General features: G+C 39.2%; 1 protein-coding gene across 2 annotated transcripts in view; it reads left to right on the top strand.

Moving 5' to 3' along the window:
* Positions 1–20,453, top strand: part of VPS36 (vacuolar protein sorting 36 homolog) — a 31,070-nt gene extending 10,617 nt beyond the window's left edge. For both annotated transcript variants that reach the window (XM_040622382.1, XM_040622376.1), the window contains 11 exons: positions 2,165–2,279; positions 3,332–3,421; positions 4,142–4,228; positions 10,557–10,589; positions 10,681–10,758; positions 11,384–11,518; positions 13,839–13,904; positions 15,366–15,430; positions 15,999–16,083; positions 16,996–17,072; positions 17,158–20,453. In XM_040622382.1, coding sequence (XP_040478316.1) covers positions 2,165–2,279; positions 3,332–3,421; positions 4,142–4,228; positions 10,557–10,589; positions 10,681–10,758; positions 11,384–11,518; positions 13,839–13,904; positions 15,366–15,430; positions 15,999–16,083; positions 16,996–17,072; positions 17,158–17,251 — 925 coding nt within the window. In that variant the 3' untranslated portion in view covers positions 17,252–20,453. The remainder of the gene's footprint in view (positions 1–2,164; positions 2,280–3,331; positions 3,422–4,141; positions 4,229–10,556; positions 10,590–10,680; positions 10,759–11,383; positions 11,519–13,838; positions 13,905–15,365; positions 15,431–15,998; positions 16,084–16,995; positions 17,073–17,157) is intronic.
* The last annotated feature ends 1,527 nt before the right edge of the window (positions 20,454–21,980 follow it).

Raw genomic sequence — 21,980 nt, 5'->3', positions numbered from 1 at the left:
AGTGGGCTATTTCTCTAATTTCTGTTTTTCTCCTTGTCCCTTTTTCCATGTTAACTAAGTTATTCGTTTTTTGTTTTTTTAATGAAGGTACAATTACATATAACATTGTATGAGTTTCAGGTAACAACAAAATGATTCGATATTGGCGTATATTGCTTTTCTTAAGTTCTACAAAGTAAAACTTGAAGGTGTTCCAGATCATTTGAATTTTCCTCTGCTGTGTTCCTAGGAAATTTACACTGCGTAACAAAAATTGTTTAAAATATTTACCTTCCCATTAGTGTCTTATTTTTAAACATCTCCAGTGAGGAAGAATTTAATAATACGTCAGGTTAACGTTTCTCAGATATTCTTTTTAGTTCTCAGCTCCCTCGCCCCAAGCAATTACCATATTTCATTGCTTCAAAATTGTACATATAGTTTCACATTTTAACATGTCTCATCCCAAGATGCTTCTTTGATTGGGTGGTTTTTATTTTTATTTTATTTATTTATTTTTAAAGATTTTATTTTTTTTATTTATTTGATAGAGACAGAGACAGCCAGCGAGAGAGGGAACACAAGCTGGGGGAATGGGAGAGAAAGAAGCAGGCTCATAGCGGAAGAGCCTGATGTGGGGCTCGATCCTGTAACGCCGGGATCACGCCCTGAGCCGAAGGCAGACGCTTAACCGCTGTGCCACCCAGGCGCCCCTGATTGGGTGGGGTTTTTTTTTTTTTAAGATTTTTTATTTATTTATTTGACAGAGATAGAGACAGCCAGCGAGAGAGGGAACACAAGCAGGGGGAGTGGGAGAGGAAGAAGCAGGCTCCTAGCGGAGGAGCCTGACGTAGGGCTCGATCCCATAACGCTGGGATCACGCCCTGAGCCGAAGGCAGATGCTTAACCGCTGTGCCACCCAGGCGCCCCTGATTGGGTGGTTTTTAAACTTGAAATATGGTAATTGAATGGCTTGTGAAATGAATATATTTAAAAATTGGCCTGGATCTTTTTTGCTTACTTTGAGATTTGTAAACTTCGTTTTGTCTTGCAATCTTTAGTTCTTCATTGAGTTTCGTTTGACAAAATCTGATAGTGAGGCTCAGGTTTTTCAGTTTTAAAGATTGTGTAATGCTTTGCTCAGTCACCTTAACCTAATTGTCCTATTCTGTTACTCTACCTGACAGTTCCCTTCCGACAGTCCTGTTACTGTGAGTGCATGGTTTATTTGCTCACCTCACTTAAAGAAGTTCACCACAAAGAAATAGGTGAAGGGTTCGTACAAGTCTAGCCCCAGTTTACTAATTAAAGCATTTATGACACTGAGGAGGCCCCACACATGGTGTTTTAATTTAACAGTGATATTTAGGCAATCATATGGACCTAAACAAAGTAGGATAATAAATGGGCAAATCTATAATGTGGTCATGAAGAAAAAACTCTAAGCTGCATATCCAAAGTATTTTGACCGGGTTTTTTTGGTTTTGCTAATTTATGGAAGGAGATTGTTTATTGAGCAGGTTGGGGGAAAAAGGCTTGTAAAACTGAACAAATATAATAGTATTTTTAATAGCACAGAAGATAATGGTAGTCATAAAGATTATGGTAGTTTGTGTTTCTAGCACAGCAGCATTTTGAGAATTGTTTTTGCTGTTGGATTATCTTCTAGATCATTCTGTTGATTGAGTGGCATTTTCCAAAAATGATACTGTAGAATGTTAGTTTTGGATGGAGTTTTAATAAAATGTCAGCCGGCCGGTTTTACACAGATAAGTTTTCACATTTTGTTTTCAAATGAGTAGGGTAGTATGCTTTGGCAGAAATTATAGGCCCCATGGTAACCTCTGGGGATAACTCTGTATGTGGAAAACCCTAATCATAAACCAAAATAATGAACTATCTCAAATTTTGCAAACTTATTTTGAACTTATTTTTTTGCAACCACATTTTTCATTGATCTATAGAGCTAGTAACTTGAACTTCTTGGTTCAGCGCTGATAAGCTGTCAGTAGAGGTATTTTTGAAAGGTTCATTAATACTCAATAACAGAGTTTAAAAGGATTCCTTTCAGGATGCCCTTTGTTTCTACATGAATTTTAAAAGTGAACTTAAATATATGAAAAATTATGAAAATAGAATTAGTGGTTCTTAAAAGGTAATTAAATTCATTACATTTATTCTTTAGTGCCAAAATAGTGGTTCATCTTCACCCAGCTCCAGCCAGCAAAGAGCCTGGCCCGTTCCAGAGCAGTAAGAACTCCTACATCAAGCTCTCGTTCAAAGAACACGGCCAGATTGAGGTGGGCTTTTCCGTGCCTAAAACTGGCCTAGAAAGGTGTGCTTGCATGTGTTTGGTGGTGGTTTGTTAATATGATGTAAATTGATATTGTTCATCATACCAGGTTTCACCATATTTTCACAATAAAATTTTTCTATCTTAAGCCTTATCAGGAGAAGATATGAAGTTTAGGTTTTGGTGGGAACAGGAAGGCAGAGGGTGTGGTCCCAAGGCAAAAGCAGAAGCTGGAAATACGCTAAGTCATGCCATTAGGCTACTAGTAAAGTTGTCAGTGGTTTGGTGAAAGGCAGAGTGTACTGCAGTGACGTGTAAAAGCATCTCAGTATCTGAGAGCTCACTGGCCTTAAGTCAGGAAGTCTTTCTTCCTTGACTCCACACAAATCTAATCACGTAAGTACTCCATAGTACGATAGTTTACAGGTTCTGATTAGTAAGTCACTGCGTAAGTATTCTTCAGACAGTCACGAGTGTGTGTGGATCTCCACATTGATACCCTAAATTATTTATGTTTTCTCTGTGGCACGTCATCCAGCACTCCTCACACAGTAGGCACTAAGCAAATAGAAGCGACTAACTGAAGTCATTCTCACTGTAGTTAAACAATATAGTTGATTTTTTGTGACTGTAGGGATGTTTTGGCCCTCATTTCTGGCTTCCCATTTTAACTAGACAAATTATTCTCTGCTTCCTTCATGGATAATGGTTGTATATTTTTCTTGGCACTGTATCTGTTTCGCTATAGATTGAAAACAATCCACATAATGCGGATTGTTTAAAGTAGGTCTATTTATTCATTGTCACTCATCTCTCTGTTGAGAATAGCTCACTTTATAGAGAAGGTCAGTTTCTTTCTTTTTTTTTTTTTCCCTTTGTGCTTTATGAAGCTGATCCAAGAAAAGAACTTCCTTTGGTTTCTTTTGATGTTTCTGAGAGTTCTCGGCTTGTTGCAAATGACTGAACAGACCTTTCAACTAAAGAAATGTTAAGTAATGATTCGTATGAGGATACTATAACCTGACTGACTCATTTAAAGTGTATATATGTGTACAACAGTTTTACAGGCGTTTATCCGAGGAAATGACACAGAGAAGATGGGAGAATATGCCAGTTTCTCAGTCATTACAAACAAATAGAGGACCCCAGGTATTGTCGAAACTGTTTCTTAATCCAATATTTTCGGTTCTGTACTTGCATCTTCATTTTAAGGGAAAAGATTTCTGTGATTATAGAACTTGCCAGAAACAAAATAAATGATATTCTGATTAAACATTTATTTTCACAGAACCTAATTTAGTGCTCTGCAGACAGTAGACACTTAGCAAAAATAAATGACTACTTACCAGAGTGATTGTCGGGGTGGTAGAAGTTTGGTTCCTTTCACTGTTCTTCATAATCAGTGTGGCATCTGAGAGAACAGACAATGCCTCTGGGTGATGCTTTTCAGGCCAGTCTAAATTAACCGCCAACCGTGCACAGACCCTCCAATGTGTGAAAGTAGTTTATATAATAACTGTCAAATACTAAAATTTTAACTATAATTTCTTGCATGTTTGAGACCCTATTAAATATCTGACACATATATAACAGCTTGCCAAAGAACAAACATGAATTTAATTTATATCTAAAATCCAGAGTAAAATATGCCACTTATTGTATGTTTAGTTTTTTAAATAATGATTTGAGGATCATTACGTATGACAAGAAACTGACAAATGTTTTGAAAGGAAACTAGATGTAATCGTATGCTGGTTTTCTTTGGTTCTTTGTGGGTCCCTTCCCGCCATTGAAAACACATTGTGGTGGGTTGCAAAAGAGTGTGTCCTTCCTATTTTGTATGTTTTATTTTCTACTTTTGTTTTTCAGCCAGGAAGAATAAGGGCTGTAGGAATTGTAGGCATTGAAAGGAAATTGGAAGAAAAAAGGAAAGAAACGGACAAAAACATTTCTGAGGTAACTCATACATAAGTTCCGGTCAGCTGTCTTTTTTGGCCATTTGTGTTTATTCTTTTGGATGTGGCTGTACTAATTCCATTCTGTGTATTGGAATATATTTAGTTTGCCTGAAGGCACAGTCTCTTATTCCAGGTCTTCTTCAGGTTGGCATAATTTAGCCAAACCATGTTTTAAAAACCTTTTCCAACAAGAAATGAAAACAAAACTCAAATTTGTTTTTTGTGATGTTAGAAAACATTGTGGATTGTTGTGTGTAAATTTTAAAGCCTAGATGGAATTGATTGGAGAATACTCCTAATGAATTCCCGGTCCTCTGTATAATTATTTGGACGTTTGGTTAACTTAGTTGAGGGAAAAATGCTGTTCTGTGGCTGTTAACCTGGCCAGACACCACACAGTTTTATGCCGCTGATGCTCAGGGACCAGACACAGACACAGTAAGAAAGGTGCAGCCTGGGGGCGCCTGGGTGGCTCAGTTGGTTAAGCGACTGCCTTTGGCTCAGGTCCTGACCCTGGAGTGCCAGGATCGAGTCCCGCATCGGGCTTCCTGCTCGGCGGAGAGTCTGCTTCTCCCTCTGACCCTCCCCACTCTCATGTTCTCTATCTCTCATTCTCTCCCTCTCAAATAAATAAATAAAATCTTAAAAAAAAAAAAAAAAAGAAAGAAGGGCTCAGACCAGCCTATCCCTTCCACCAGGAAAACAACCCCGACCATGTGCTTTGCAGGGTGTCTGCCACTTCATCGTATCTGAGGAAGTGCAAGTGAAAGGGAGAGAAGTCTAGGTAAGAAAAGCAGTTATGCGTGTTAGATTCGGCCGGCAGCTACTACATCGGAACGTGTTATTGGTCTTCCTGTGTTTATATAAAAATGGTCTTGGATTTTTTATGAAATGACTGTATGAAGTAATTCTTTAGTTTTTAATATTAGTTTATAAGTAAAATTCCATGGACGAGAGCCGTTCATAGAATTTCAAAGACGTATATCAATCAAATAAAGTCTAAGGTGCAAATAGTTATGGGATACCTGTATTAATCAAGATTCTCCAGAGAAACAATCAATAGGAGATAAATAAGTATCGATATACAGATGTAGATATCACCATATCCCTCTCTCTCTCTATATATATATACAATGCCATTTAATATGAGGAATTGACTCATGTGATTGTGGGGACCAAAAAGTCCCACAGTCTGCCACCTGCAAGCTGGGGACCCAGTAAAGCTGGTGATAGAAATTCTAATCTGAGTCCGAAGGCCTGAGAACCGGGAGCACTGATAGTTTAGGTGCAGTTCAAGGGGAGGGTAAGACTGCTGTCTTAGGTTAGCCAGTCAGGCAGGGAAAGCGTGAGTTCTCCCTTCCTCCAGCCTTTTGTTCCGGCCCTCCCCAGATTGGATGATGCCCACCGCCGTGAGGAGGGCAGTTCTGCTTTTGTCTACCAATTCAACGGCTAACCTCACCTGGAAATACCCTCACAGACCCATCAATCATGTTTGATCGAGAACCTGGGCATCTCATGATCTAGTCAAGTCGACATATAAAATTAATCCCCATGTTACCAATTCTGGACCCACAAGATTGAGAATATAGATCATTGAGAAACCAAGGTCATTTGATCTATTAAATGCCCATGGTCTAGGTTTTGCTCATCTCGTATTTATGGTATAGTTATGTATGTTCCTCAGCTCTAAGTATTTCCTGCAAATTGGCAGCTGGGTCTAGAGGCCTGATCAGACTCGTGTTTGATCCCTTTGCGGAGACTAGCCGTGATGCTGTGTTCTTTGCTAAGAAGGCACGTCATGTCTTTGTTAATGGTGGCACCGGCCGTTCGTGTTCGTGGCATAGCTCTGCTGGTTCACTGGTGGTTACAATTGGTGATGTTCTAGGATTTATGTTTTATTAGTTGGAATACCTTTTGAAGACATGCTTCCCTTCATCTTTTCTCTGACTACTCAGTGATATAGTTCATACAGGGAAGGCAGAATAAGTGCCTTTTTCTTTATCATGAGGATAATAAATTGGTTCCTTATCATCCTCCAATGGCAATGCATTAGAGATTTTTTTACATATTATTATGAATTCACAAATCTTAACATATTTGATGGGTTTTGATCAATCAATTAGAATTATTATCCTGTTTAAAGCTCACATTGTCCCATCTTTGGCCAGTGGGAGCCTCTTCAGGTTGGCTCCTGAGTGCTTTTGATGTGACCCGGTAGACTTTGATAGCTTCCTTACTATTTGGTGTGACTAAAGTTCCAGGACCAGCTTGTACATTTCCTGCCCCAGATCTGGAATCAGCCATTACCTGAGAAGTCGCTGTTTTTCCAAGATGCCCAAAGGCTTTTTTTCTCCAAAAATATACGTCTTTTTTATAAAGCCCAGTAATTTTACTAGAATGTGTTGTGTTAGTCATTCTGGGTTGTTATTTTCAGATACACAATATATTCTTAATATTTGGTTCTAGAAATTGTTTCTTTTAATTTCAGGGATTTTTTTCTATTTTATAAGTTTTAATAATTGCTTTGATTTTTTTTTCTTCTGAGACTGTCAGCTGTACGTTACAGCTCTACTGCCTTGCTTTACCCTTTGCGACTTTTTTTTTTTTTTTTTTTTTTATTAATTTGTCAGAGAGAGAGAGCACAAGAGGGGGAGCAGCAGGCAGAGGGAGAAGCAGGATCCCTGCTGAGCAAGGAGCCTGACACAGGACTCGATCCCAGAACGCTGGGATCATGACCTGAGCGGAAGGCAGACACTTAACCAATTGAGCCACCCAGGTACCCCCGCTTTGCGACTTTCAAACCTTTTTTATCTCTTTCATTTCTTTTTTATGAAGAAATTTTCCTCTTTCTAACCTGTTGTTTTTCTTAAGGTACTGTTGTGTTTATTCATTCTTGTGTTCTAATATAGTCTTTATTTCTGAAATGATTTTTTCAAAAATTCTTTCCTGAATCATGTCACTTCATTTCTGATTTATTTTGTCCATTCGTGGCTTGTGCCATTTTATTAACATCTTTTAGCTCATGTTGAAATAAAAGGTTAAATTTTGATCTGATCTGTGAGCATGTCTTTCCGGCTTGCTTTTATTGTCTGTAATGTTACTCTACTCCTTATTTTCTTTTTTTCTCATAATAACTTTTTGTGACATTTGACCTTGATACTTTGCTGTTGCTATTTTTCATGTGAAATCGGTTTTCCTGAACTTTGAGAGGAAGGCCTAGTGTAGGGTAGCTTGTCTTACTCCACAGAGCTCACTCTCCAGCTGTGTTCCTGCAGCGTTAAAAAGGTGGTGGCTTGCTTTCTGATTTCCTGGCCCTATTCCCTTGCCCTGTTTTTATCTCAACCTTTTTTTCCCCTTCCTCTCTTCTTCTTATCTTGCTCAGTTTTTGAGTCCTCTTAGCGGTTTCTCCCTGGTGTGGAATCCCCTTCTGGAAGGGAAGTCTGGAGGGCCAGCCCTTCCTGAGGACCCCTCATACCCACCCACTATTGACATAGGCAAAACCCTCCCAGTTTTAGTTACTGTCCTCACATTGGCTAGACTCTCTTTCCAGCGACTACCTGTGGGCTCCTTTGGGGTTCTGTTGTTGTCGAATCCATCACTTGCCCTGTTGCTTCCCACTTCTTTCTCCTGCCTAGATGCTGATAGCATGTAGATATTGTGACTCTTGGTGGTTCGTCCCTACCTGCTTGTATCTTGAGGTTTTTTACGGCTCTCTTGTCATTTAGTTTTATAGTAGCTGCCGCCTATGGATTTTTGGTTTTGAGATCTAGTTGCCCTGTTTTTATATTGGGATTTGGAGAGATTCGAAAACTTTGCCGCCATAGCCACCGTCTTCCCAGAATCTTTAAATTCGTAAAGTTCGGGCATTTTGGCATTACAGGGGTTCTTACCATCCAGAGAAGTAATCCTCTCAGAGCTAGTGACTGGATTCGGAAGCAGGGTCCTGAGAACTCAGGTCTCCTGATTTGCAGACAAGTGTGGTCCTCCTGCATCATGGCCACTGTCTTTGCCATGTAATGGCAGTCATGGCCTGAAAGTTTAGCAGGCACTGGCAGATGACTAGTAGGGATAAGAGGATCCAGGTAGAGGGAACAGAATATATAAAGGTAGAGAATCAAGAAAACTGAAACGGGATGCCTGGGTGGCCCAGTCAGTTAAGCGTCCAATTCTTGATTTCTGTTCATGTCATGATCTCAGGGTTGTGGGATTGAGCCCTGCATCAGGCTCTGGGCTGAGTGTGGAGTCCGCTTAGGATTCTTTTTCTCCCTCCCCCTATGCCCCTCCCCTGTGCGTACACACACACACACACACACACACTCTCTCTCTCTCTCTCTCTCTGTTAAAAAAAAAAAAACTGAAACAAAATTCAAGAATGTATTAATTACTGAAGCTAATAACCAAAATATTGACTGAAAGCAAGAAATAATGCTATAAATCAACTTACAAGGATATTTTTAGAGCAGATGCCATTTTTTTGAGTGAAAATTTGTAGATATGGTAGAGGGATAGATGGTTCTATAAAGTGGCAGATAAAATAATAGAACGGGCAAATGCATCTATTTTGCATTTGTACATATGTTGCTTTAGTTTTATTAGAGGTAGTTTATCTAATTTTTAGATAATTGGCTAATTCTAAATTTTAGAATAATAATAGAGAGAGAAGTGAGGAAGCTTTCGTGTTTTATTATTACTTAAAATATAGGTAATTCTTTTAAGACACAAATATTTGTATTTATTTTTTACAGATTGTAAGCAATACGGCTAATTTCTGTATTCTGTATTCTGTGTGGACCCACTTTTACTTTTAAGCATATTTTTTATATAAAGTGATTTACCATAAAATTTTAAAAAGTGCTGTCTTGCTAGTTTTCTTTACACAGCTAAGAGAAATCTATTAATATTTTGTATACTCAAAGTAAGAATCTAAGTGTGTAAAGTGTTTGTGTGTTTTATTTTTGCAAACCAGGTTGGTGTGTGATTTGCCTTCCATTTAAATGTTAGAATTGACTTAGTCTCAGAGCTGGTGCCCAGAGTTTCCCACAAAAGGTTTCCTGCATCTGCTGGCTGTTGCTGATAAGAATCCAGTGTTTCAGCCTTTTGTTTATCTGAGGAAATTCCTGTTAGGTGTGTGCACATTCCCCTTTGTTTTCAGCATTAGCCTTAGTAAGTCTGGCCATAAGAATCTTACACAACACTCTATTCTTTTAGCAAAATCCTTTTGCAGATGGGGGATACTTTTCTGCATGTAATTAAGATGGGCACGAACTAATCAGAATCTGTTGACCACTATTCTATATGGACCAAAAGATTTTTCACTTAATGATAAGTTGCCTAATAGGTTTAAAAAATAACATCCATGCACATCATTTGGAAGCCGTTCTTCACTGGAAGTATAGTGTTGGCAATATGAAATAAATTTGTTATAAATATGTCTGGTTAAGTTTGACGACCACTTTGAAGTGGATATTCGTTGTAGTAAATCAAACTATTGATGAGTTTTATTTAAGTATTTTCGGTGGTATTTGAATGGTTTTCTTTTGTGATATCTGCTATATCCAAAGCTACAAGTATAATCTTTTTTTTTTTTAAGATTTTATTTATTTATTAGACAGAGATAGAGACGGTCAGCGAGAGAGGGAACACAAGCAGGGGGAGTGGGAGAGGAAGAAGCAGGCTCCTAGCGGAGGAGCCTGATATGGGGCTCGATCTCAGAACGCCGGGATCACGCCCTGAGCCAAAGGCAGACGCTTAACCGCTGTGCCACCCAGGCGCCCCTACAAGTATAATCTGTTCAATATTTAAAGGCTGAGGTTTTCAGTTTCAGTTAAATCACACCTGCTACTGAAAGCCAAAATTATTGTGCCCAAGGAAGTACTCCGGCAGCTGCACAGTGCCATTTCAACCAGGAGAGCTTTACAAAAGCCTTTGATTCTTGACCTCCTGTCAGGAAATGGTTTTGGGAAAAGCCAGTGACAAATTTTCTTACTCGTTTGAAAGAACAGTAAAAAATATTTTCTGAACAATTTATTACTTATGTCACCTTTTGTTTGTTTAATCACTAATAACTGTTTTCTCTTTGAAAATGTGAAAAGTTGTTTTTGCAGTTTGTTTTGGAAAATGTATGGTTTCTTAGCTAAACCAAATTCATAGAAGAAGATAGGTTTATTACGTAAATATTTATATAATATATATATATTATATAAATATTTATATAAATTGATAAATTGTAAGGAATTTTCAAAAAGGAGGAAAGTAGAGTGCTTCACTGCTGTAAAACATTTTAATGCTTTAGATAGATTCCAACAAAAACTCATTTCTCATTTCAGGCCTTTGAAGACCTCAGCAAGCTAATGGTCAAGGTATGTGTAATTTACACCTATTGAATTCTTACCAGTTAGCAGACACTTTGGGGACATGATTTTTTTCAGTCTTTTGCTGTTCTCTTGACAGGCTAAGGAAATGGTGGAGTTATCAAAATCAATTGCTAATAAGATTAAAGAGAAGCAAGGTGACATCACAGAAGATGAGGTAAATAGGTTCCCTTTTTAAGGCATTAGAAACCGGAGTAGACAAATAATGCAGTGATGTTTGGTGGGTTAGCAGTTTCTTTCTTAATGTAGTGATTTCTCTTATGGCTTGTGGATATATGAAAGTATTAAAAAAAAAAGTCATCCAATAGGATTAAAAGATACTTTAATACCTTCTCTTGGAGTGCGGAAAAGAGAGAGATTGAAATGTGTAAGGAGTGGTGGTTTTATACGTATCCATACGTTTGATATTTGTTTCATTAAATTTGTCTACAAATTGATCACAGCCATTTTCCTTTCTAAGGTTTTGGCTCCGTCATTTGGTTGTGGCATTAAGTACAGCACAGTTGTTACCTAAACCTCTTCTCACACCAAACGTGTGAGGTCAGTGGAGTAGGAAATATTGAGACAGGAGAGGGAAGAAGAAGAATTAATTAGCTTTATGCAGGGAACTACTAGAAATCCACTTTCTTAGAGTTTATGCTACAGAAACAAGGTAGAAGAAATGGGTGGATATAGAAATAATTGAGTGGAAGTGAACTTATGATAGAAAGATTTCAGATGTCAGGGTGGAGAGACTAATGCTGCTTATTTGTTTTTTTGTGCATTTTCTTCTGTGATTATAGACCATCAGGTTTAAATCCTATTTGCTGAGCATGGGAATAGCTAACCCGGTTACCAGGGAGACCTATGGTTCTGGCACCCAGTACCATATGCAGCTGGCCAAACAGCTGGTTGGGATACTGCAGGCGCCGCTCGAGGTAAAAACACAACCGAAGTGGTCTCTTTCCATTGTGTTAAAGAATTGCCACGTCATCAGAAATCTTTTTTTTTTCTTTTAATAATAATTTTTTATTATGTTATGTTAGTCATCATACAATACATCCCTAGTTTTTGATGTGGTGTTCCATGATTCATTACTTGCGTATAACACCCAGTGCCCCATGCAATACGTGCCCTCCTTACTACCCATCACCAGCCTATCCCGATCCCCCATCCCCCTCCCCTCTGAAGCCCTCAGTTTGTTTCCCAGAGTCCATAGTCTCTCGCGGTTCATTTCCCCTTATGTTTACCCCCCCTTCATTCTTCCCTTCCTTCTCCTACCCATCTTCCTTCTTCTTATGTTCCGTAAATGAGTGAAACCATATGATAATTGTCTTTCTCTGCTTGACTTATTTCACTTAGCATTATCTCCTCCAATCCCGTCCATGTTGCTGCAAATGTTGGGTAATCGTTCTTTCTGATGGTTGAGTAATATTCCACTGTATATATGGACCACATCTTCTTAATCCATTCATCTGTTGAAGGGCATCTCAGCTCCTTCCACGATTTAGCTATTGTGGATAATGCTGCTATGAACATTGGGGTGCATATGGCCCTTCTCTTCACTACGTCTGTATCTTTGGGGTAAACACCCAGTAGTGCAATTGCTGGATCATAGGGTAGCTCAATTTTTAACTTTTTAAGGGACTTCCACACTGTTTTCCAAAGTGGCTGTACCAACTTGCATTCCCACCAACAGTGTAAGAGGGATCCCCTTTCTCCACATCCTCTCCAGCATTTGTTTCTTGTCTTGTCCATTTTTGCCATTCTAACTGGCGTTAGATGGTGTATCAGTGTAGTTTTGATTTGAATTTCCCTGATGGCTAATGATTTTGAACATTTTTTCGTGTGTCTGTTAGCCATTTGTGTGTCTTCATTGGAAAAGTGTTCATATATTCTGCCCGTCATCAGAAATCTTAACTCGAGTTGAACTCCTTTCAAGTGTGGCTACTATTCAACCAACATGTTATTTTTTTCTTTCAGGAATATTAAATTAGTTTGGTGTACTTATTAGTAGATTTGTTGTCAAAATCTAGATTGTTTTCAATTTCCATTTCAGATATCTGTAACTTCTTAAATCTATTTGACAGGAAGTTTTTCTTATCTCTTGTTTTCAAAAGGAAATATATGATCTCTAGGGGTGTGTGTGTGTGTGTGTGTGTGTGTATTCCTATATATCGAATCTTAATGTAAGTATACTGTTAATTATTTCATAATACAGATTTATCTTCTGACATTACCCAGGCAATCAAAACTTCATTTATTAAAACACTTATATTAAGACGTATTTGCGTCATGACAAAATAGAATAGTATAACGAATCCCTGCGTGCCTGTCATCCAGGTTTGTGTGTAAGCAGCCTTCACTCAGAATTACTTTAAGGCAATCCCAGACATCACATCACTTTGTAAATGTTTCAGTATGTAATTACAATGATAAAGATACTTTAGATGTAATTATAATCCCATTTCACACAGGAAAAATTAAAAATAATTTTTTAATATTGTCAAATATCTAGTTAGTATTCACATTTTCTCTCACATTTAGTTTATTCAAATCAGGATACATTGCAATTGGTTGATTTGTCTCTCAAGGTTTTTTTTAAGTTCCATGGGTTTCCCCTTCTCCCATCTCTATTTTCAATTCAAAAACAATTTATTTATTGAAGAAACTAGTGGTTTATTTTAGAGAGTGTCTCAGAGCCTGGATTTTATTGGTTTGTATGTTTACATACTTCCCTGTCCCGTGTACTCCCTGTAGACTGGTAGTTATACCAAGAAGTTCTTTTTTCTTTTTTCTGACGAATATTTCCTAGAGTGTGCTGTGCATTTCTACTGGGAGGTACATAATGTCTGTCCGTTTTTTCGTGTGTGAGGCGGCAGCAGCCACTAGCAGTCAGGATCTAGATCTGCTCCTTCGTTTGGGGTTGCAATGGTGATATTCCTATTTAATTCCATAATTTCTTCATTTATTAGTTGTGATAACATAAAACATTTAATTACACTTTTTGAAACATGGTATAGAGGTCCTCTTCTCATTTAAGTAAACGCTAAAACAGTAATAATGATGTGAAAGTCCAAATATTGAATTTGAAGTGCTTCATGTATCTGACTAGGTTTTCCTGTGTATAAATTTAGTTGTTAAAGACTTCTTAGGAAGTTTTATGATTCCGCTTTCACTCTGACTATGATTTCTGTTAAGAAATGCCAACTGGTGCTAATGATAACATAATACTTTTGAATTTCCATATTTTAACAGGAACGAGGGGGAATAATGTCACTCACGGAGGTGTACTGTTTGGTAAACCGAGCTCGAGGAATGGAAGTAAGAACAGAACACTTAGATATTCTTTTAACTAAATAGACTTTCTTAATATAACACAAATTCCCCAAAGTGAATACAATTTGAGGAAGGGGTGAGAATATCAAAACTATCTGAGAAGCAGTGTGGTGCAGTGAAAAGAACTCTCTACTGCCTTGGGACCTAGGAGGTCGACTCTCCCTTGTTTGGCCAGTGATGTGCTGAGTGACCTGGCATAGCTTGCTTAAGCTCACGGAGCCTCGGTTTTCCTACCTATAAAACAAGGATTTGGACTGACTAATACCTTCTGGCTTTAATATTCTGTGTCTGTACTGTGATCGATAAGCTTGCGTATGATGCCTTTTCTCTGTGATTGTCAACTGTTTCAGATTAACTGGGCTGGATACAGACTGCCTGTAGAGAAACGGGGGGAAAGCCGCCCTCCTCCTCTGGCTCTCAAGCAGCAGTGGCTGTTCTTCGACCCTCATTGTCCCTTCACACCCACATGTCTTCAGCCCCCAAGTTCTGTCCGTGCACTCTTCGTGCCCTTTAGTCAAGCACACTTCTGTGTCAGTAGTCACCTCTGTGCGAATATTTCCTATATATGTCTTCCCAGCGCTCGCTCAGTGCGTACTTACTGTCTACCAGGCCCGCTGCACACACGACCGCATTTATCCCTGCGGTACCTCAGTGAGGTAGCTGCTTTCCCCCTCCCCATCTGGGGCACGATGAGAGGATGAGGAAGTTGAGGCTCATGAAGATTACATTATGTGACCAAGGCTGTGCCTGGAAACAATGGTTTGACAGGCGTGTGGACCCAGGCTGGGCCTGCTCTGGAGCCATTCTGTGTGACTCAAAGCTGTACTTGTCAACCACCACACCGGGCTGACTCTTCAAGGTTGCTTGGTCTGTAAGGGTGGCCACTGGCTAGCTACATGTGACAGCTGTGACCTTGCAATACAGTTAATCCAAACTGAGGTGTGCTGTAAGTGTAAATTACACACCAGATTTAGAAGACTTTGTACAGAATAAGAGATTAAATGTCTCATTAATAATTTTGATATTGATTATATGTTGATGTTTTAGATCTATTGGGTTAAATAAAATACATGTATTAAAATTAATTTCACCTGTTCCTGTTTATTTTATTAATATGACTACTGGAAAATTTAAAATTACATATATGGCTTGCCTTGTTTTCTGTTGGGTAGCACTGCTTTGCTTCTTTGCTAATCCTTTTTGCCTTATAGTAGTAGTGATTAAGCCACCTAAAATCCTTGATAAATGATCATTTTTATATTTTTATTTAAAAAAAATTTTTTTAAACAGACTCCATGCCCAACATGGAGCTTGAACTCATGACCCTGAGATCAAGTCACAAATAAATGATAATTGTTAAATTTCCTCTTCTGTTTTAGTGATCATTATAATTATACAGCATCACTCCATTAATTTGCAATGTAAACTGGATTTTTTTCCTCTTAGTTGCTCTCACCAGAAGATTTGGTGAATGCATGCAAGATGCTGGAAGCGCTAAAATTACCTCTCAGGTAAAAGAACCTCTGCGGGAAGCTTGCCAACTAGAGCCACTCTTCCGTACAGAGTAGACAGGAAAGTCCTGCGGGGCCTGCCATCCGCGTGGCGAGCCAGCATATTGCCCTTCTTGAAATTAAACGAACAGAATTCACTTGTTATCTTGGCTTCCCTTCTTATTGGGGCTGGTGGTCCAAGTCTTGTTGATTTGGGGGCAGTGACAGAAGAATGTGGGCTCTTCCTAGGAGGTCAGAGTAACCAGCCCCCGTGCTTGACACTTTTTGTGTTCGCTTCTGGAGATTTCAAAGTACAGACGTTCAGCTGTGAATTATATTTTCCTCTCCTCAGGTTAAAAACAAAAGTGCCAGACATATTTTTCTTTAGCATGTGGGATTATAGTTCATACTTTTATTAAATGTTTATTCATGAGCCTTTTAGTTATGCTGTGCTTGCTTGTGGTTGTTACATTTTAAATGTTAGCCCTCATTCCCGGGCACAAAAGAGAGCACGGGATATTTGCACCTCCTTAGTGGTGGAAGATCCGGGATACTCACAGCTCTGTTCTCCCATCTGTGGTTTTTTTAGGCTGCGAGTTTTTGACAGTGGCGTCATGGTCATTGAGCTTCAGAGCCACAAGGAAGAGGAAATGGTGGCCTCAGCCTTGGAGACAGTATGTGAACCCCGTTTCCTCCTCATCAGTCTGCCCACCGAGACTTGAATGCTTAGGAACTTGAGAAACAGGATTTCCTTTTGAATTTAACTTTACTAAAAAGTAATGTTTGTAGACCCAATTAAAAGCACCTAATATTAACAATGAATAAATACTAATCAAAATTACACTTATAAAACTCTTGAAACTTACCAAGGAGAATTGGAATTCGTGAGGTGCTTTTTGTTTGAAGCTCAGTCCTGCGGACAAGTTTTTTGACTTTGTTAATCAGAACGTCACCCTTGGTGGAACTTTCTCTTTGAGTAACACCTCCGTAAGCAGTATTATAAAACATCACAAGTTGTCTTACGAAAGAATTGCTTCAAAAAATATGAAAAGCAACTGTAGTTTAGATGGATTTTATTGGCCAAACTATGGCTATTACTCATTAGGAGACCTGAAATATTACTGCCTTCAGAGCCTCTGTGGTGAGCCTGTTTGATTTGAATAACTCATATATTTATTACACTGATTTTAAACTAGATGAAAACCTCAAGACTATCGATACTCCTACCGTATATTTTAAGCTAAACCTATATATGAGGTTCGTTTACTGGAGCATGAGGTATGCACTCAGAATTTGTTAGATGTTCCTTGTCAGAATATCAAAGAATTCTTCTTAGGGTTCAGCATAATGCCTTTGTTACAGTACAGAGGGCTTCACGATATTTTAGGCTCTACTGTGTTTTCCTCAGTCCTTCAGTGTTTTTAGAATTAAACATTAGTGAAGATTTAGTTCCATAGTGAATATTCTTTGGATTTTAGTAAGAAATTCAGTAAATTATTTCCTGAGTAGACTGGTCGACGCTCTCCCTAGCTTAGTACCTAGGTGGCCTAAATTATCACATTTTTTCCCTGCTATGTTTCTGTTAGGTTTCAGAAAAGGGATCCCTGACCTCAGAAGAGTTTGCCAAGCTGGTGGGAATGTCTGTCCTCCTGGCTAAGGAAAGGTAAGTGGTCCTTGCTCTTCATTACTAACTATATTTGTGTTTCTGAATGGACAGATGATTGTGGTTTCTTCCCCTTGATTCCTAGGTTGCTTCTTGCAGAGAAGATGGGCCATCTTTGCCGAGATGATTCAGTGGAAGGCTTGCGGTTTTACCCAAACTTATTTATGACACAGAGCTAAGGGTTTCGGATTTCAAATACTTCTTGTTCATAAACTTGTATCGTGTAGAAGTTGTAGGACGTTGAGCTCAGAGTAAACCCTGAGAAACTGAGAATTTCTGGAACTTTATACTATAATATAAACCCCTTTTAATTTCTCCCTAAATATTGTGGTCCAGGCAGTTCACTTGGGATCAATATAGGAAAATACAGAAAACTGAACGCCACGATGAATTTGAAACCATGCTCTAGTTGTATGGAACCGTCAGAGTGTAACTCGAAATATGGTGGACTTTAACTCGGTCCTCAAATATGACCGTTTTTTTAAAGAAGGGAGTTCAGTTAATGGGGGAAGAAAGAAGTTGCATGTTTGGACAGGTTAGATCATTTTTCTGGCGTGACTAAAATTCATTGAATTGTAAAGAGTTTTTCTCTGCATCTTATGTGCCCATTTGGGGGCGGGGGGGTGGTTCATGAAGCAAGCCCTACTGTCAAGGTAGCTTAAGAACTGGCAGCATTGGGACGGAACGTGAAACTGCAGAGGCCGTCTGAGGCTCCCTTGCTAAGGGCTTTTCTTTGGAAGCAGTCAACGCGTGTCTTCAACAGATACCTTAAAAAAGGAGAAAACTGTATTTGACTTATGTATATATAATCTGACTCATTCTTTTTTTCAAGTGATGATTTCACGGCTGGCATTTAAAGAACGCAGCTATCTCATTTTGTTTAAGAAATGCTGTGGATTTTGAAACTGAATTAACAAGCTGTATAGACACGCCCAGAGATATGATTACAAATTTGGAAAGTAGAGGGCTGAGGAATTCCCTAGGATTGTGTGGGTGGAGGGGCCCGGAGAACCTCTGAGTAGCTTAACAGGAACCTTGGTGCTCTTTGACCTCGAAAGCCAAGGACAGGAACAAAGAAGGTGGACAAGTAATCGGTCTCCTTTTCCTTCCCTTAAGGAGTTTCAACAAGGAACTTTAAAAAATCTTTCATATTCCAGCAATATTTTTTTGTCCTTACCCCATACGTTGGAAGTTGCGTAGAGAAACGATCTCACTGAAAAGTATGACTGAGATAACAAAAACTGGCTGATATTGAACGTAGATCGCTTGAGTTCTAAGGTGGACTGCCTGACTTCCTATGTTACTGCTGTCCAGCATACAGTGTGCTGGCACTGCCTCAAACTCAGGGACCCCACAGGGACGGAAGGAGACTCCCCTTCTAAGACTCTGTTGAAAAGGGAAAGTAGTGATGGTTTTCGGTCACGCCTCCAGAAGGGATAGTGCCTGTATTGAGCTAACTGTTGTGACCAGCCAGAGGGGACACCCCGGCTCACACGCTGGGATCCAAAAGACCTTGTCACTGAGTGAGGTGGAGGCCACTGCCAGAGGCCACGACAGATGCCCTTTGGGGAAGTTGCAGGGATCCTGGGCTGCAGACCCAGGGAATCCCTATCCCTGCAGCCGGAGTCAGTCCCTGCCCCCTGCCTGCAAAAAGTGGCTGTTGCCGCTTCGCATCCTCCAGCGTCACGGGAACGTCTTGGCTAAATCCTGCCTGTCTTCATTTTCCGAACCTGTCGCTGATGCTAGGGTGTGATGACAGATCCCCTCAGTTCCTCACTGCTCAGCCTCAGGTTTGTGCGGGGGGAATTCAGTGTCTGGCTGCCCGTGTCTTTCAGGCCATTGTGTAAACTTGTTTGTATGGCTCTCCCGTTTCGGGGTTGTACTCACCCTGCTCCGGCAAACATGTGCACGCACATTCATATGCACACACACACACTTACACATACGGTATCTCATCTGGCTGAGGTTTTTAAAAAATTACAAAGGTAAATAACAATCTGTTTCAGCAGCTGGAATGAGTTGCAACTAAGATTGTTTGAGCTACTGGATCTAGCTCTTACGGTGTGGATTCATTACAGCGAACTCCCACAGTTCAACATGTTAATTTACATTAGTGTGACAACACGTTAAAAAAATGGAGCAATCTAAAGTGTATAAAATGAACTAAAGAGGAAGAAAAGTGACATGTGAATATATTTTGCAAATGTCACATTAATTAACAAAACAAGTAGTTTTTTGCGGTTTTATTTTTAAAGTGGGCATTCTTCACTGTTTTCAGACCTCTGCGTGTATATTTTTTATGGCCCCCCCTTTTTTTGCCAAATAAGGTTTTATAGCGGTTATGTTTAAATACAACCAATCAGGCCCTAAATGCAAAAAAATTCATCTTGGTGCTTATCACTGGTATAATTATTATTTTTGCTTTATTAACTTTGCTCTTAGGAGCATAAATTTGTTTGTAGCTTTACAATAATGGAATTTTTCTAGTCACTTACTGTCAATTTTTTTACATTGTACAAGTGAAGATTGTTTTCAGGGTTAAATGATTGGAATTAATGTATATAGAGTAAAATTACTGGAAAACTTTCAAATGATTTTTCTTAACTTGGTGTTCTTTTTAAAATACTCTTTGAAAAAATATATGAAAGCGATAAACCTTTAATGAGAATAAGCCAGGATGTTAAGATTTTTTTCTTTATTTATGACCTCAAGATCTTACTGTTTTAGGTTTTTTTACAAGAAAACAATGGGAAATGGCTCATGAACTGTTTTTTTGTTTTTTGTTTAAATTCTTGATGTGAATTCCATTGTTGGCTGACCTTGCGTATTCACATGAGTGCACTGTCCCTTGTTCCCTTTAACCACTCTAGCCTGAGCAGACATGCATTTGTCATGGCCTCTTTCTTGTGCTCTGCCCAGCAGTCTCAGCGTTTTCATTTTGGTACGGTGGAGACACAACTCATAAGCTGGTTAGATTTTTAGACTGTGCCTCAGAATTAAATCAAGCATGCTCAAAATGATCCCTGAAAATTTCTTAAGTTGCCAGTGAAGTGCTCTGTATAGTCTTAAAATTAGAATCCCTGTAGAGTGATACATGGGTATGAATATAGTAAGTATACTATATACAAAAAAAACTACATAGCATCAGTAGACTCTTATAACACCAATAATTAAACTATTTAAATGTCCTTTTTGTTTTTTGGCCACTAGATATGCTTGAATTTATGTAAATTTGTTGCTAATCCCACCCCTTATGATAGATCTAGTGTGAACTCCACAAGGGGAGAGATTTTTATCTGGTTTGTTCATGGATATATCCTCAGAGCCTAGAACAGGGCCTGGCACACAGGAAGCATTCAATAAATATTAACTGAATGAATGAACTCTGATGTATATAACTATTTATAACCTGGTTCCATTTATCCTACTTTATCTCCCATTCAATTCAATAAAAAAAAATTTTTTTTAAATGTTGACTGCATGAGGAACTATGTGGGCCACTGGTGGGGGGGGGATGAATCAGATACATCGCCTGCCTTTAAGAGGGTGACCTCGTTGGGGAAACAGACATGTGAACAGTGTCATCTGAAGACGGAATGAGGTGCTTGTCATGGAAGCGGCACAGGTACTGTGCTGTGCAGGGTGGGAGGAGGGTCCTTTTGTTCTGATGGAGGGGTCTGGAAAGGCCAGGGAGAGAAGAGCCTCATGAACTAGGCTCACAAGGACCAACAGATTGTCAGTAGGTGGAAGGCATTGGGTTAGGGGAACACGTGGGGCGCGCCCCTTCCTCTTCCAGGGGTATATTTCCTTCGACTGTGCAGACTTGCCTTCCCTCACTTTTCCCCATTCGCTTACCTACCTCCAGCCCAATAATCAGAACCATACTTTGCTCATTCCCACCTGCTTTAGAAAAATCTGTTTCCAGTACACAACTCCATAATAGTTCTATTATCTGTCCCACTGATGTGACTGTATTTTGTCTTCATGCCATAAGAAAAGAGAACTGGGTTTCTTTAAAGTTCAAGGACTGTCCTATAACTCAATCTTTTAAATCTCTTCTGGCCTAGGTCAATGATTGTACATGGTAGGTTCCTGGTTAAGTATTAACTGAATACTTGAGTGATTTGGGGATTATAATGTGTCATGAATTGACTCACAGACCCAAATCTGTGTCCTTTACCATCCACCCAAGAGGCTTCTCAACCAGACTTGTCGGGGCTCAGCCCGTCTGACATACCCTGTCTTACTCAAATTCCATGACATGGGGCATAGCCATGATGTGGGAAGCACTCCAGAAAAGTCAGGTGAACACGCATGTAAGATCTTGTTACAGTGTGAAGACTGGGTCATTCGTGTTCTTCCTTGAGTCCTGATAATCATGAGTCAGTTAAAGCTTTTCTCTCAGAGCATTATCGAAGGAAATAAAGGCTCTCTCTACGTATATAAAGGATGCTACGAAGATACAGAATATGTTTTATACAGTTTGCACATGTTACTAGACCAGTCACTGACCTGGAAAGAATTAAAGCTACCTTGACAGCAGCTTGTTTTAGTCAATCCCAGCAAGACCATGGAAGCTTTTTTCCTTTCATGTCTATGCTGCCTTCTTTCAGAAAGATTATGCCTTAAATGTGCAATAAAGACAAATACAGTTTGGCAAGAATTCTAACTAAGGCAAAAATGACCAAGCATTACAATTATAGCTGTAATTTTTAAAATGTGCAAGCCCATTGACCCAGCCACCTGTACCTGGATTTAGGTCCTCCCAAGTCCCAAAGGCGGATTTCCAGGGAGAGCCTGTCTGAAAGGTTAGTGCAAAGCAAGTTGCTTTCTATACGTTTCACTTAATCACCACAAAACTTCGGTACAACTATTATATGCCCTTTACAGTGGAGGAAAGAAGCGATT

This window comes from Ursus maritimus, unplaced genomic scaffold (assembly GCF_017311325.1).
Source record: "Ursus maritimus isolate PB19 unplaced genomic scaffold, ASM1731132v1 scaffold_10, whole genome shotgun sequence".
NCBI classification, from domain to species: domain Eukaryota; kingdom Metazoa; phylum Chordata; class Mammalia; order Carnivora; family Ursidae; genus Ursus; species Ursus maritimus.
Note: the sequence above shows the minus strand (reverse complement) of the source record. Positions and strands in the feature narration are given on the sequence as shown.